Genomic DNA, 14,177 nt, shown 5'->3' with positions numbered 1-14,177 from the left:
TGCTTGTTTGCAGTTGTGTCTTAGAAGCGAGTGATGGCAGATGAAAGTGTGTGATGGATTTCACTCCATTGCAAATGGCTTTGCGCTGCCTTTGCACTTCAAGTTCTGGCAGTGCAAGGCCCAGACAGGTTAGGCCATAAGAGACCTGGCTAAACCTTGTGAGCTAAGACAGCCATTGTTTAAAACAACCAAGCTAAGGGGCTCGGATTCAGATGGGGACCACAGAATGTGGAGAGAAAGCCTTTAATCCTTTCTTCCTATGCTGTTTTCCTGCTGTAAATCATTGTCACAGATACCCTCCCCAGCTGCAGTTTGCTGCAAATTTTGGGGTAAAAAGGATTTGAACAAAACAAAAACCTTGACATTCAAAAATGAGGTGGTCTCTGACAGGCTTTTCTAGGCAGCTGTTTCCAAAGCTGGAATGCCACACATAGGAGGTGCTTCTCTAATTTTCCTAGAATATATAATATAATGTATGATTTTATATATTTTATATAATATATAAAATATTTTATAATGTAGCAACGTGGCCTGGAAAGAAGCCTCTTCAACAGATCTCAAAGAATATATTGAATAGGCGTGGTGCAGAGAAACTTCTTTTCTTAAGCCTATTATCAGTTTTATTAGATAATGCAGAGTTCATATAAGGACATCAGAGATCAAGATCTTCATTGGAAATTGGTGCTATCAAGGTTGCCAGCAAGATATGGACAGGATATGACCAGGGAGCCTTAAAACGTGTCCTAAAGGTGCCTTAATCCATGCAAGAATAGAGTTATCACAGTTTAGACTGTCTATCTGTGGGAACATGATAGCTGTAGAGCCCATCTCCTTGTCAAGCAAGATTCGTCATATACTAGCCTACTGTCCGCTTTGGAGAACAAACAGTTCAGCTCTAGGCCGTGTCTGGTTCTTGAAGATGTCATCAGGAGTGCAAAAGACCTCCATTTCTGACAGAGCACGACTCAAATGAACCCCCAAACAGTTCAGAATAGGCTTGCTTAAAATGAACGGAGACTGGGGAAACCTGTCCATCACTAATGCAGTAGCCAAAGTGATCAGAAAACTAGAGGATCTTTCCTCTGAGGAAAAGCTACAGTGCTTGTGGCTAATGGGGAGACTCTATTCACACACAGATTAAGGCACCTTTACCACAGGTTTCAGTTAATTAAAACATTCACTAAGTTGTAGGGACTCAGAGGTTTATAAAATTATTGCATAAGATGTGGCGAAGGCCATCAGCTTAGCTTCAACAGAAGATTAGACAAAGTAATGGAAGATAGGTCTATCACAGGCTACTAGTTGAGATGGCTTTATGCTAATTATAATGGTTGATGGTTTACACATGAATTAGGCTCTGAGATCCACAGAAGCTTACTAGGCTAGGTCCCAGGACCAGAATACTGAGTTTCCTAGTTTTGGCTCCAGGGCCTGATTTTTTTTTTTTCATCCAGGAAGGAAGACAATGCCACAACCTCCCCTAGGAACTTATTCTGTTGCTTAGGAAACAGACCTGGAGGGCAACACCAGTAGCTCCAGCTGGAACAAAATGCTGAAATTAGGCTGCAATCCTAACCACACTTTCCTGAGAGTAAGCCCCATTGAACAAAATACTTCTGAGTTGACCAGGTTAGGATTGTGCCCATAGTCTGTTAATACATAGCTATGAAAGTATCCAAACTGGAGAATATGCTATGTGTACGCAATCTAAACATTAATCCATTATAAATTGTATCATCTTCCTAGATCAGGGGTGTCCAAACCTTTTGGCAGGAGGGATACATCATCTCTCTTACACTGTGTGTCAGATCTCATATCTCTCCCCACTGTGTGGGGCTGGGAAAAAAGAATTAATTTACATTTCAAATTTGAATAAATCTACATAAATTAATATATTAAAGATGGAATGAATGAAGGTCTTGCAGTAGTTCATGGCCTATAAAAGGCCTTGCACAAAGCAAGGTCAGCCTTTCCTTTGCTGCCACTGCTGCATCACAGATGTGAAACAGCAAGCAGTGGAGGGAGCCCTCGTCCCACAGTTCACACGAGAGGTCGAACAGTTGGCCATCACGCTGAGAGCAGTTGCGTCGGGCCAGCGCGGGCTCCAGTAAGTCTCTGGAGGGCCAGAGCTCATTGGAGACTGGCCAAATTGGGAGTCTGTGAGGGCTGCAAGTGGCCCCAGGGCCAGGGTTTGGGCACGCCTGTCCTAGATGATACAATTTATAATGGATTAATGTTTAGATTATGAGCCCTTTGAGGGCAGGGAAAAATTTATTGATTTTCTATGTAAATTGCTTTGTGAACTACTCTTGTTGAAAAGTAGTATATAAGTATTTATAATAACAATAACTTTGCATAAGGTTTGGCGATTTTTCTCTTTTTTTTTTGCAAAGCGAACTACTTAAAACCACCAAGGGGTTCATTTATTAGGCTCAGCTTGGAACAGGTATTCCACCTGGAGGTACAGAAGGCTGCAGATGATTCTGAAGGAGCCTCCTTCCAATCTGTGATTCTGTGCTCAGCAGCAACAAGAGTACTGCTTAAGGATATAATATTGTTACCTTAACATCTAGATAAGAGTTCCAGCTTCCAGAAGGAATCTTCAATCTGTCCTTGCAGCAGATTAGGCAGAGGAAGAAGATAAAATGAGCACTGTTCAGATTTGTTCCAGCAGAGCAAGCACTAATGAACACAGATGTTGTGAGTCATGATGTCCTGTTATGCAAAATCTCCCTTTAAAGCCAATTGTTGATGGAAGAGAACTGGCAGTGGACTGTTAGAGCACCTGGAATGTCAGCCACACTCATCTGGTGGATTGAGAGACAGGTTTTGTTTAGGAAGCATATGCCCCAAAGCTGAAAAATCAGGCACGAGGATGATAATGCTTTGGGGCTACCACTGACAGCCAGTGCGCTTGCTTCTGCTCCACCACATAATATCTGCTCAGCCCATATGATTGTAAATAAGTAGGTTATTAGAAAGCTGCAATCAGTCTCTAGCTCTTCTTAAGGAAACTTCTCCTACAAAGGCTGCCTTAGGCTGCAATCCTGGGAATAAGTCTCACTGAACACAACGAGACTTACTACTGAGTAGACATGCATAGGACTGTGCTGTTAGACTCCCCCACTGCTCAGGAGAGGAGAAGGAGAAGCAGATAAAGGACAAAGTTTAGCACAAAGTTTACAGGAAGTTAAAATCACAGGAAGTTAAGCCTTTCCCTCCTCCTCCTCCTCTCACTTCATTTCCTCCTTTGTTTAGGCTTGGCCATGGACAATCTAGACTCAGTTGATTCAAGGGTGTTCAGGAAGCTAACTTGCATTAAACCATCTTGCGTTTATGAAATCTGGGTGGCCTTTGGCAAATTCCTACCAGCCTAATGCATCTATGGTATATTTTTTAGTCCAGAACAAAGGGAGACAAAAGAGATAAAGACCCCTGAACGCTTAAGGGGAGAATTAAATGTTAGACTGAACACCAGCAAAAGCAGCAGCCTGTGCTAAGTTTCTCTCCCTCTGTAATATCTAGTACTCCTTTCCCCACATCCTTATCTCATCAAACAATGGGCAGCAGAAGCCAATGACAGATGGCAGAAAAGCATACAGTGTGACATCAGGACTTGGGGCAAGATGTTCTAGAACAGGGGTCTCCAAACTTTTCAGCCAGAGAGCTGCAACAAATATCTGGCATGGTGTCGAGGGTTGGAAAAAAACCAACTTTAAATATAAAACATAAATACATTAGAGAAGGAACTTTGATGAATGAATAAATTAATGAATGGGCTCAAATTTAAAGGTTTTCTCCAAGCACCAAGACACACCACAGAAACAAGGCACACACTCATAAGGACTCTATTCCCCCATCTCCCAAGCAATTTACTTAAACATACAGGAAACAATACTTAGAACCAGCACATCACAGGAAACACCTGGAGCGTGTTCTGAGGTTGGGGGAGCCAACCCTGATCCTCAGAATGTCTTTGAAGGGCTTCAGAGGGCACAAAAAGTTACTTCCATTTTTTGGAAAGATGTTTTAGGCTCTTAGAAACCCTCTGAACATGACTGGCTGTGTCGAGTGGGCCAGAGGCTCTTAGGGGACCAGGGGTTGGCCACAGGCCAGATAGAGGCTTGCTGTGGGCCACATCTGGTTTGGAGACCTAGAAGACATTTGGCTGTTCAGTCTGTACAACTGTAAGCATGGAGGGAAGAACTCAACAAGAGGCTGTAGTTCACAGCAGGAGAACTGTGTTTATTGTAATATAAATATAGGGCAGGAAATAAACTAATTAAGGACCCAATCCCATTCAAATTTCCAGCACCAATGCAGCCATGCCAATGGGGCATGTGCTGCATCATGTGGTGGGGTGGCAGTCACGGAGGCCTCTTCAAGGTAAGGGAACATTTGTTCCCTTACCTCGGGACTGCACTGCAGCTGCATTGGTGCTGGAAAGTTGGATAGGATTGGGTCCACATTCGTTTTGTGTGGTTCAACAACGGTCCAAGTGAAAGAAAAGTTCATACCTTTAAGTTCTCGAAAAGTGATGTAAAATACCTGAGCTGAAATTCAGGGATTTTTAATTTAGAAAAAGGATAACTGGAGGCGAGGACAGATCACCTGCTACGAGATGACAGCATGTGTCGAGACTGTGCATAGTGTCGAGAAATTTGATAGTCATTTTCCTCTTAGCTAAACAACAGTAGAACATAGGGTCATCCAATGATATTGACTGGCAGTAGATGCAGGACAGACTTGTTCATGCAGTGCTCATGACATTTGCTGCCACAGCCTGCAGGTTTGGATCAAAACTGGATTGAAATTCATGGAGGACAAGCCCATCAATAGCTATTAGCCATGGAAGAGAAGTGGAACCTCCACGTCCAAAGTGGAGTGTCAGATGCCAGGGACAAACACCTAGGAGGAGAATTGCCTTCACATTTTGTGTGTGGGCTTCTTGAACAGAAGCTGGCTGCTCCTTGTGGGGTAAACAGGATGCTAGATTAGATGGAGGCCTAATACGATCCAGCAGGAATACTTTCTTATGAAAGACACCCGAGAGAACAGGAACATGAAGCCATATTTAGAGCATCTGTTTTCAAGATTCTAGGCTCTTTAGAGACTGAACATCCAGCTATTATTTCTGCTTTACATAATACAGAGAAATAGAGCAATTTACCAGAGATTGCTACAGAAAGAGAAAAGTTAACTGAATACACCTTTCTGGGAATCCCCAGCTATTCCCTGACCACCAAAAGATGCTGCTTTCCAGTGGCTACAACCTTCTCAAATGACCATCTCTCTAGTATCATAACAACCTCTAGTGACCTTCACATCTCTTGTTAAATGCCGTCGGACAGCTTAAGCTTTCCTTCTGAAATGAAATAAGGTTGGCATAACTTGATGAGCATGAGCGGGTGTGTGAAGGCATCCTGCCCTTGCAGTATTTCCATAGATACCTCACATAACTCCAGCCCTGTACATGTGACTTCTGGGTGACCTTGAAGGCAGCAAGTCAACATGGGAAATTATGCAAGGAATGAACAAAGAAGGCCAGAAGAAGCTGAAAGCAGGTCAGCACAAGTTTGTTGATTTCAGATGTTCTGTGTCAGTTTTTAATCCGCACAGTGAGGGCCAGCCTTGCCGCTATCAGGCCCTAGTTGACAAAGGGCAGCACTTGGCAGGGGGAAATAACGGGTGGTCTCTTGTTGAATAAGATTTCTTTCTCTCTATGCCTTTTGAACATACAACTCACAGACTAACACTGCAATCCTATACATGTTTACTCAGAAGGCAGTACCACTGTATTCAGCATGCGGATAGTGTAATCCAAGTCAAGAAAACTCACTGCATTGAAGTTGGGGAAGAGGTTGAGTGGAGATGTTCCATTGAGGCGAAAAGTCAGAAAGTGCTTGATGTCCAATGGTGGGTGTAGAGACCGTCCTGGGATGGGAAGCGATGTTAAGAGGGAGCTGTTGTGACCAGCTGGACCTAAATGCCAAAAAGGAAAAAAAAGATGTGAGAAACAGAGCAAGTTGACAGAGAAAGAGATTGGATACCTCCCCCCCACCCCGCCCACCATATGACTGCCCACCAGCTGAGATCAGCAGAGAAGGCTCTGCTCTGTGTCTCACCACTGTTAGAGGGGACTTTGGTAGATACCTGAGATACAGCCCTCTCAATGGTGGCATTCAGGTTTTGAAGCTCCCTCCTCTGGGAAATCTGCCTAACTTCTTGCTTGCCACGGCTGAGAAAAAGTGGTTTTCACAGTTTCTTTTGGCGGGACTTTAATATTTGATTAATTGTTGATCACCTGACAGATTGCTGCCACCCAAAATGTTCTTATTCCCCTGCTGTTCCTTTCCCCCTCCCCATTATCATTTTTAGGTTTGGCTGTTTTCAGTGAAATTATTGTATTTTGAGTTGCATTGCATTGTGAACTGACATTTTGACCAAGAAGGCAGAATGTAAGTGTTGAGAAATAAAAGTAAAATGCTGTACGTCAAAGAAGCCCTTTCAAAAGCGTGTGTTGCAAGAGAACTTCTCTGGGTGCCATGTGGAACAAATCATTAAAAACCTCAGTAAGCCTAAACATCCACTTGCAAAGGAGGACTCTCCCCATGCCCTGAATGTTTTCTGGTTATGTTTTTATTGTTTTTTCATTGTTAGCCACCTCAATAGACTCCATGAATGCTTTTCGGTCCACTATATGAAACAAGTTTGACACCTGTCATGAATAAGTACTTGTTAGGCCTAGGTTAGCATGTGAAGCCTGAACCAAACTAAGACGGTGTAATGGAGAAGTTGCTAGCAGTTCCCAGCTGCAAGAACATGAGTAAATAAACAAAAGGATTGTTGTCTCTCCTTTGCAGGCCAAAAAGGACAGATAACAAGAATTACAACCCATTGGAATGTTTAGCACCTTAGCAGACAGAGAGGTGCCTTATCAAGCGTGATGGAGTGCAGCTGTGGATCTCCAGTTGGGAGGGGTAAAGAACTATGAGGGTTAGCAACCAGGCCAACTTCGAGAAGGTTCTGTCCCTCAAGGGTTCTGATTCGACAGTCTAAATAGTATGAAGTCACCTCAGTACTATTAGCATAAGAAGTATAATAATGAGTGCCCAAGGGGTGTGTGTGTTCCTTCTTGGAAAGGGTTTTTGGGTGCAAGATCCTGCACGCTGGAGCTCCATTGTCCATCATGGGCACCTGGCCTCATAGGTAGCCCTGGAGCTAAGAGATCTACAAGAGTAACTGACCCAGGTGAGAGATAGGGATTAATAGAGGTAGCCAGCTAGCTTTATTATTTTATTGCTGATATGTTTTCTAGATGTTTATGCCTCTAGCATTTGCTGCCTTATTGTAGAGTGTGTAACCGTATATACTTAATAAACTAAAATATCTTTTACTAAGTTGCTTAAGTGTCTGTTGGGGACAAAGGTTCAGAATCCCGCCTAGCCGTTCAGCAAGCTACCAAATGCTCATTGAGGTCTAGTAACTTGAGGACTGAAGCTCTAATTGGAGAAAGAGCTCAGTGCCTGCAAGGGATAGAATTAAGCATAGAGGGTCTCAGTGTCCCTGGACTGAGGCACTGGCACATACAGGGTGGTGGCAGTACTACTGAGCAAAGGGGCCTCGAGGGCTTTAGGGTTCGAAAACCAAGAACCATAAGCACCCCAAAACCCCCCTGTGCTTACGACAACGCCCCTGATCTAGTTGGTCTCTAGACCAACTGGGGTACCAAATGCTGCTCTGCCTTGTATACAATTGGATTGTTCAATTGCTCCCAACCCAGAGATGCAGCCGGATGACCCACTATACAAAACGCTTGCTTGCTGCTCCTCTCCATGGACCAGTTTCCTAGGTTTGTCTCCTTCCAACCATGAGACATGTCTAGTTTGGTAGCTCATAGAGGAACAGCAGGATGGAGTGGGAGAAAAGAATGATTCTCTCCAAAAGTAGTTAATTCTGATTCCAACTCAACAGGAAGGTGATCTCAAGTCTTCAAAATGTGGGAGACTCAAAGAAATAGGCACCATTTTGGCCCTAACAAAGCAACAACCAGGTTTTGAAGGTTGAAGGCTGTTGAACCTCGCTATCGCTCACTGGCTCAGAAACCATTCACTGCGTTTGACCCACAAAGACCAAATGGATGCTACGCAATCAGACAGAAAACTATCATTTGGCAGACTTTGAACTCCAAAAGGATAATAAATGAAGCTATGGGAATGTCTTTGTGACCTTGGCTGGATAGATGCACAAACCATTCACCCCACACACCTGAAGGGAGAGTGCAAACAGCTGTTTCCCCCCATTTTATCCAACATCTGTTTTGACTGTTGAAAACCATAGGTGCCATTTTTCTCAGAGCTAGCCATAGCCAACTCCTTCAACTCCTCCTTTGTGGGGAACCTTTTATCGTCATACACTCACCTCAACTTCTTTACAGTTTTCTCTGAACCTTTTTCAATGTGTTGCCCTCTTATAAAATGAAAACCAGACATCTCCTACAAGCAGGCAGGGCTCACACAATCTATTTTGCTGCCCTAGATTAAATTCAACGTTAGTGTCTATATTCCCACTGTTTGCAGTATTAATACCAAAACCATATTACAATAACAATAAACATGTTAGCTGGGCTTGTTTTTCCTTTCATTAGGTAAATTGTGGGGAGGGAGGGACTTGCAAAACTGTGGCAAGGAATGTACCCGGAGGACTTCAGCCCCAACACAGTTCCTATCCTGATTACACTTCCCCTTTGTGTACTCCTTATAATAAGAAAGGCATTTAATTGAAGCTTTAGAAAGTAACGCAAACAGTTGGAGCAACTGCAACAGAAGCTCTCTCTGTTGAGGGATAAGAGCTAAAGTGCTCTCTCCTTTCCTGCTGCAATTCTATGTGGTTTTGGACCCCTCCTGCTATTTACAAAAAGAGAAGGAAAAATAGGCCTGTCAGGGGTCGCGCCCTTGTCCGACCCCTGTCTTACCTGGCTGCAGGCTAGGGGCAGAATTGCCTGGCCATAGAGTCACCATCACCTCTCCAGCTGACCAGGTAAGACTAGGGCAGCTGGGTGGGAGAGACCTTCCCCCCAGGGCTCACCTGACCTGAGCAGTGAGCAGGGCCGAGTCACCATTAACCACCAAAGAGGAGAGAAGCAGGCTAAGGTCAGGGCCCCTTTAAGCCTAGAGAGGGAGGAAGGGGAGGAGCCGAGGGTGTGGCTGGGGAGGATAAAAGCAGGGAGGCCTGTGATGACAGGCAGTTCTGGAGAGGGAAGGCAGGAGGCTGGAGCCCCTGCCTGAAGACCAAGGGCCTCAGGTCCTGCCTCCAGGGAGGAGGACAAGGGTGTTGTGAACCCCCTCCCCCTGGCTTGGTCCAAGGCTTCCCATGAGACTATCCAGCCGACCCTCGGCACCCCGCCAGATGTCACCCTGACACCCCCCTCTTTTCGGGGCACCCCTCACACGGCCAAACTAACACATTCATTGTAACATACTGTATAGTTTAACTCTGACACACATACACACATGCATACACTGTGGGGTCCCTCACGAAGGGCTTTCCTGACATCAGCCCCTCTTCTACATAATTGAATGGAATGGGGGGAGGTGGCATTTTTCACTGAGGGCTAAGTGCACTGGGGAATATGCAGCTCATGCCTGCTGTGATAAATGTCTTGTTTTATCTGTTTCTGCCTATTTTTCCTTTCCTTTGAATACTTTTAATCCTCCAGAAATGTCTAAGATGGCTCAGCATCCTACAAACAACTGCTAAACGCTCATGTGGTCACCTGTTTCCTTTGTCTGAAATGCCTTTCCTCAAACAGGCACATTTGGCGGTATGCAACGTGTATTGGCCCTTCTCTATGGCTGCGTTCCTCCAGAAACAAGAGCCTGAAGTCAATCCTACTAGTGAGATTGGCATGTGTCCAATTGGGTAACCAAGCCCATGTGAGTAAAGGTGGGGTGGCTGGATGGTTTCCTCTCATTCAATTGAATGACTCTATGACATCTTCAGACTTTGGTTTTTTCACAAGGATCCTTGGGTATATTCTGCCAGGTCTGCTATTGGAACCAGCAGCTGGTTCAGAGAGGCATATCTACTTATTCCTCAGGAAGCAGAGACAGCCAGGATTCCTAGGACTGTTAAGGGAATTAATTAACTTTTATTTGCTCTTTTCACTCCAAGCCAATTTGCAACTTTGGGATTTTGTGAGCTAGATCCCCCCCCCCCCGCACCCTCCCGCATGGTTTCCTTTGCCTGGAAAGATGGCAGCAGACAGACTTTCCAGTTTTCCTCTCCATTCAGTGGCTGACCCAGTAAAACAGTGAACAAAAGAGCAGGAAGGTGCACGCTGAGTGCTAACCACTAGATACTACTTCCTTTGGTGAGCCACCAGCTTCCCTAACAAATAGCTGTGCCTTTTCAAGGGAGTATTGGACCCTGCCAGTAGCTGGCAGCTGAGTGGGCCCCCTTGCCTTACCTTGGTGGCACAGCAGGTACTTATTTGCTGAGGTAGCAACAAGAGCAGATACAACGCAGTTCTAGCCAACGGACGCCCCCGCAACATAGGACAATGAGGCATTATATGACTCAATTCTTTACCTTCCTAATTCAACTGGTTAGTTCTTCTACACCCCTACCCCGCAGTCCTATTAATGTTACTTATTTAACTTTATTTGCCAGTATAAAACAGGAACGGTTGGAAGAGAAAGGATCAAAGACCATTAAAAACACCCTCAGTTTGCACATTTTTCTACAGATTGTAATGCAACATGCCTGAAGATGCCTAGAAGGTGAAAGTGACCTCTTTCTAGCAGATTGGACAAATTTGTTCCCTTCTTGGTTGAGGGAACTGCTCCCCGAACCAGCGTGACTCCAGGGGGGTAGACTACGGCTTGCTTCATCAGGCATGAAGTGATCAAATTAATGCCAAAGTCACCCAGAAGGGAAATCTGGGGAACAGCAGCAGCACACTCAAAACAAATGCTTTTCATTTATTCATTTTTAAAGTGATAGACAAACAAACATGCAAATTTTTAAAAGGGGGGGAAGAGCATGAGATGTGTGTGTGGTTGTATGAAGCACATTACTACCTCACAAGGTTTGGAAGGATTTTCTGCCTCATACTATTAACTGAGGCAAGAATGGCAAAGAAATCAGGGAGGGCAAGCCCAATTACAGAAGTATCACATGCAAGAGGGCATTTTCCTTTTTTCTAAATATTTTTAACTAGTTTTCAGAATATCTTAAGAACAAAACAGAACAACAAATGTCAAGTACAGATCTGGTGACAAGTGGATCACTACAGCAGAACAATCCATTGTTGTAATGAGCACCATCAGCTTAGTGCAAACCTTTTAGCACCAGGACCCAATTTTTAAAACACTCTATTGGGACCCACCTAACTTTATGAGACTTTTAAAAAAGTTTCATTTTACCAGCCGCTGATGTCTTCTGCTTTATCCTTTTTACTATGGGGGGGGGAGCCTCTTTCAGGAGTGTTTGCTGAGCTCCATGTTCATTGGATCTGGACAATTCTGGTGGCCTTGTGTTCCCCTTTGCCTAGCCTTTGATAAGAGCTGAGGCAAGCTCACCTACTCACACAATAACGCACATCTGTGGCTCAGTTTCTCTTTCCAAAGGGCTCAATACATTTTTCATGTCAGCTATCAGTTTTGTCAGTTTCATGACTCACTGATGGATCACAACCCGAAGCTTGAGAAACACTGACTTAGTGCAGCAGTTCCCAAACTGGGTTGTGACCCACTGTGGGATTGTGACAATTTTTGGTGGGTCACATAGCGCTGGGCGGGAGCCTCAAATGAAAACATGGTGATGAAAAGATCAGATAACTAATTCCCTCAAGCCCCAAGGCTATTCAAAAATCAGGTAGCTGCTGATTGCCATGCAAAAAGCTAAGTGCCTGCAGTTTGTAAGATAGCTGCCAATTGCCCTGCAAAAAGCTCAGCTCTTGCAGTATGCAGTATGCAAGTCTGTGTAAATAAAGGGGGAGAAATGTATTTCGGCTGAAAGAAGAATCCCAAAAAACCCCAGAAGATTTTATGTTTTTAATTTTTCTAGAGAGAAATGGGAAAGGAAGGATAGCATTAATTAAAGTTCATTAGGGCTGCCTCATTACACGAAATGGAATGAGGTTTTTGTATTGAAATTTGTCCAATCCTCTCTAAAAGGTATCCAGGCAGGATGCCATCACTACTTCCTGTGGCAAAGAGTTCCACAAACTAATTACACGCTGGGTAAAGAAATATTTTCTTCTGTCTGTCCTAACTCTCCCAACACTCAACTTGCGTGGATGTCCCCTGGTTCTGGTGTTATGTGAGAGGGAAAAGGGTGTCTCTCTATCCACTCTGTTCATCCCCTGCATGATTTTGTATGTCTCAATTATTTAAGTAAATAAATAATTACTTGTAAATAAATAAAAATATTATTTATTTCTAGATCTCCTTTTTTAAAAGTCTTGTAAATTTCGGTGGGTCCTAATGAGTGTCATTTTAAAAAGAGGGTCCTGGTGCTAACATGTTTGGGAACCACTGGCTTAGAGTATCATTCAAAAAGGACCTGTGGTGAACAGCTGGATGGCCATATTATGGAACAAAGGGATATCATGTACTACAGAACAAGCTTGGTTTTCCAATTCCTCTGGACAACCACATGAGTAAGCTTGTCCATTAAAGCTATACTCCACACTCTATGAAGCAGTCTATAACAACACTGAATTTCTTTTTCCAATGAAGGGCAATCTCAGTAAGGAACAATATAATCAGGTACAGTGGTGCCTCGCATAACGAAATTAATCCGTTCCGCGAGTCCTTTCGTTATGCGAGTTTTTCGTTTTGCGAAGCGCGTTTTCCCATAGGAATGCATTGAAATTTAATTAATGCGTTCCTATGGGCAAGAAAAGTCAGAACAAAGTCAAATTTGGTTTACAAAGTGTTTATTAAGTGCTCTTTAAAGGCATACATACTGTACAGAGGATTTCAAAAACGGGGGGGGGGCGATGCTGAGTGGGGAGCTTGAAGGCTGTAATCCTGTGCACACTTTCCTGGGAGTAAGCACAATGGGACTTACTTCTGAGGAGACACGCACAGGATTGTGCTCTAAGCTGGGGAGGACACAGCAGCTGCACTCAATTGCTTGCTTTTGCCGTGATCATGGGGGGAAACGTGAAGGAAATGGGGCAGTGAGAGGGTGAATGAGCGATGGGGGGATGCTGAGTGGGGAGTTTGAAGGTTGTAATCCTGTGCACACTTTCCTGGGAGCAAGCTGACATGAAGATCCTCCCCTTACTAGGGTGGACGGGATCATAAAGTGACATGAAGATCCGCCCCTTACTAGGGTGGACGGGATCATAAAGTGACATGAAGATCCGCCCCTTACTAGGGTGGACGGGATCATAAAGGGACATGAAGATCCGCCCCTTACTAGGGTGAACGGGATCATAAAGGGACATGAAGATCCGCCCCTTACTGGGGTGAACGGGATCATAAATGGACATGAAGATCCGCCCCTTACTAGGTTGGACAGGATCATAAAGGGACATGAAGATCCCCCCCTTAAGACAAACGAGGACAATAAAAAAAAAATTCGTTATGCGAAGCATAAGTCATAAAAATTCGTTATGTGAGTTACCAAACTTTGCACACCGCTTTCGTTCTGCGGGTTTTTCGCTGCACGGGGCATTCGTTATGCGAGGTACCACTGTAGTTATGTAACAATTCTTTACAGTCATCTTAAAAGGTTTAAAGAAGAGCAAAAAAAGGAGTCAGGTGGGATTTGCAAACCAGCTATTGCTGGAATCCTTACAAATACCTGTTCCCCAAAGATTGAGACTTTATATGCCACATGTGAAAACAAATTCCACATGTGGTGCAGCCCCTCTTGCACAACTGCAAAATGCCTCTATTGATATTTCTAAGCTTTAAGGAGGAGACTATGAACAGCATTTGCAGCAAAGCAGACTGAAAGGTCCATTCGCATCTTAAAGCATTCCAATCAGACACTGGGATTTCCATTCCCTTGAGCAAGATCCATGAGTTTGAAAGCAAAACCTTATAATGGGGGAAGCCAGGCCTTTGAAAAGGGGAGGCAGAGCTGTGATTGAAACCTCAGCAGACTAAATATTTGTTCTTTAATGAAACACAACAATGTGAAATGTGTCACTTGGAGTA

At 44.1% G+C, this 14,177-nt stretch overlaps 1 protein-coding gene across 1 annotated transcript in view; it reads right to left on the bottom strand.

The window, feature by feature from the left end:
* ZNF385C (zinc finger protein 385C) overlaps positions 1-14,177 on the bottom strand; it is a 110,432-nt gene that overhangs the window by 20,236 nt on the left and 76,019 nt on the right. Inside the window, exon 2 of the mRNA XM_066628316.1 lies at positions 5,840-5,982. Coding sequence (XP_066484413.1) covers positions 5,840-5,982 — 143 coding nt within the window. The remainder of the gene's footprint in view (positions 1-5,839; positions 5,983-14,177) is intronic.

This window comes from Tiliqua scincoides, chromosome 5, assembly GCF_035046505.1.
Source record: "Tiliqua scincoides isolate rTilSci1 chromosome 5, rTilSci1.hap2, whole genome shotgun sequence".
NCBI classification, from domain to species: domain Eukaryota; kingdom Metazoa; phylum Chordata; class Lepidosauria; order Squamata; family Scincidae; genus Tiliqua; species Tiliqua scincoides.
This window is presented reverse-complemented; position numbering and strand designations above follow the sequence as displayed.